This window comes from Penaeus monodon, chromosome 21, assembly GCF_015228065.2.
Source record: "Penaeus monodon isolate SGIC_2016 chromosome 21, NSTDA_Pmon_1, whole genome shotgun sequence".
Classification (NCBI taxonomy): Eukaryota; Metazoa; Arthropoda; class Malacostraca; order Decapoda; family Penaeidae; genus Penaeus; species Penaeus monodon.
The window spans coordinates 23,271,226-23,272,338 of NC_051406.1; the positions used below are offsets into that span (position 1 = coordinate 23,271,226).

Sequence of the window (1,113 nt, forward strand, 5' to 3'; positions counted from 1 at the left end):
GTAGAGATTCACCTGCAGCCTGTATCTTGGGCACCTATTGGACTGATGCAGTTGTGTGTGAGGGCACAGGATACCCAGGGTTTCATTAAGTGATCATGGACATCTTTTGTGTTATAGACTAACATAGTGCCTGCATCTCCCATCTGTTGAAAGTAAGGATTGATTACTTCCTTTTGTTTATTAACCATTTCTTAGAACTTCTTATACCAAATACAGAAATTCACCAAAGTGTTTATGTTTTGTTTTTCGTTTCCTGTATTATGTGCTTGATACATGAGAGAATATTAATTGAATACATTATAAACATACATGTATCTTGAACACTAATATTAAGAGCAAATTTACACTACTCATCATTCTGATATTCAGATTACATGAATACATAAAATTCCTATTCTCCAAAGTATAAAATGGAGTTAATTTTTAGATAAAGCCTGTCACTAATTAATAGAAATGTAAATGTAATGTTTTACAGAAAAGCATAAACATAACACTTACATTATACGTTTTTACTGATAACAGTCTGAAAACATTATCTTTTTATTTTATTTTATTATATTTTTCATGGGAGAGTGAACTGAATTACAAATTTATCATCCTTAATCTATATGAATTCTTTTGCTTGATTTGTTGATTAAGACCTGTAATCCCAGACATAGTGTCATGTAAAAGTAAATCTGGGAAAGTTTCCATCTTAATAAGCAAGGGAAAGAATAAAGAACAAGCCTCGGAATCATACTGTTGGTAAAATTACCTGCTGAAAATCATAATAGTTCTTTTTGGTGTGGAAGAAAGTAAACATATTGGGGTGAGTAAGGGCTGCTGTGGGGAGGAGCGCAGGGTGGGGAAGAGGCCAGGTCAAGACACCACCATTCTTAACTGCCCAACTGCTCCATTCTGCCATTTTCTCAGCTGCCATGTTGGCATTCTGAACTTCACTCACCAGTCGCACACTAGCATCTAACCACAGGACTGCCCCCGCACGAACTAATAATTCCTGTTGGTGAGACGGAAATTTTATGTATATAGACAAGAATGATATTATTATGAAAAAGAAAAAGAAAAATGAAAAAGAAAATCATAATAAAATAATCTATCATTCTTAACCTCTAC

The 1,113-nt window shown here is 34.1% G+C and overlaps 1 protein-coding gene across 1 annotated transcript in view; it reads right to left on the reverse strand.

Annotated features, from left to right (window-relative positions):
• Window positions 1-1,113, reverse strand: part of LOC119586363 — a 7,214-nt gene that overhangs the window by 2,906 nt on the left and 3,195 nt on the right. The window contains exons 5-6 of the mRNA XM_037935075.1: window positions 755-997; window positions 13-143 (exon numbers count right to left, since the gene is read on the reverse strand). Coding sequence (XP_037791003.1) covers window positions 13-143; window positions 755-997 — 374 coding nt within the window. The remainder of the gene's footprint in view (window positions 1-12; window positions 144-754; window positions 998-1,113) is intronic.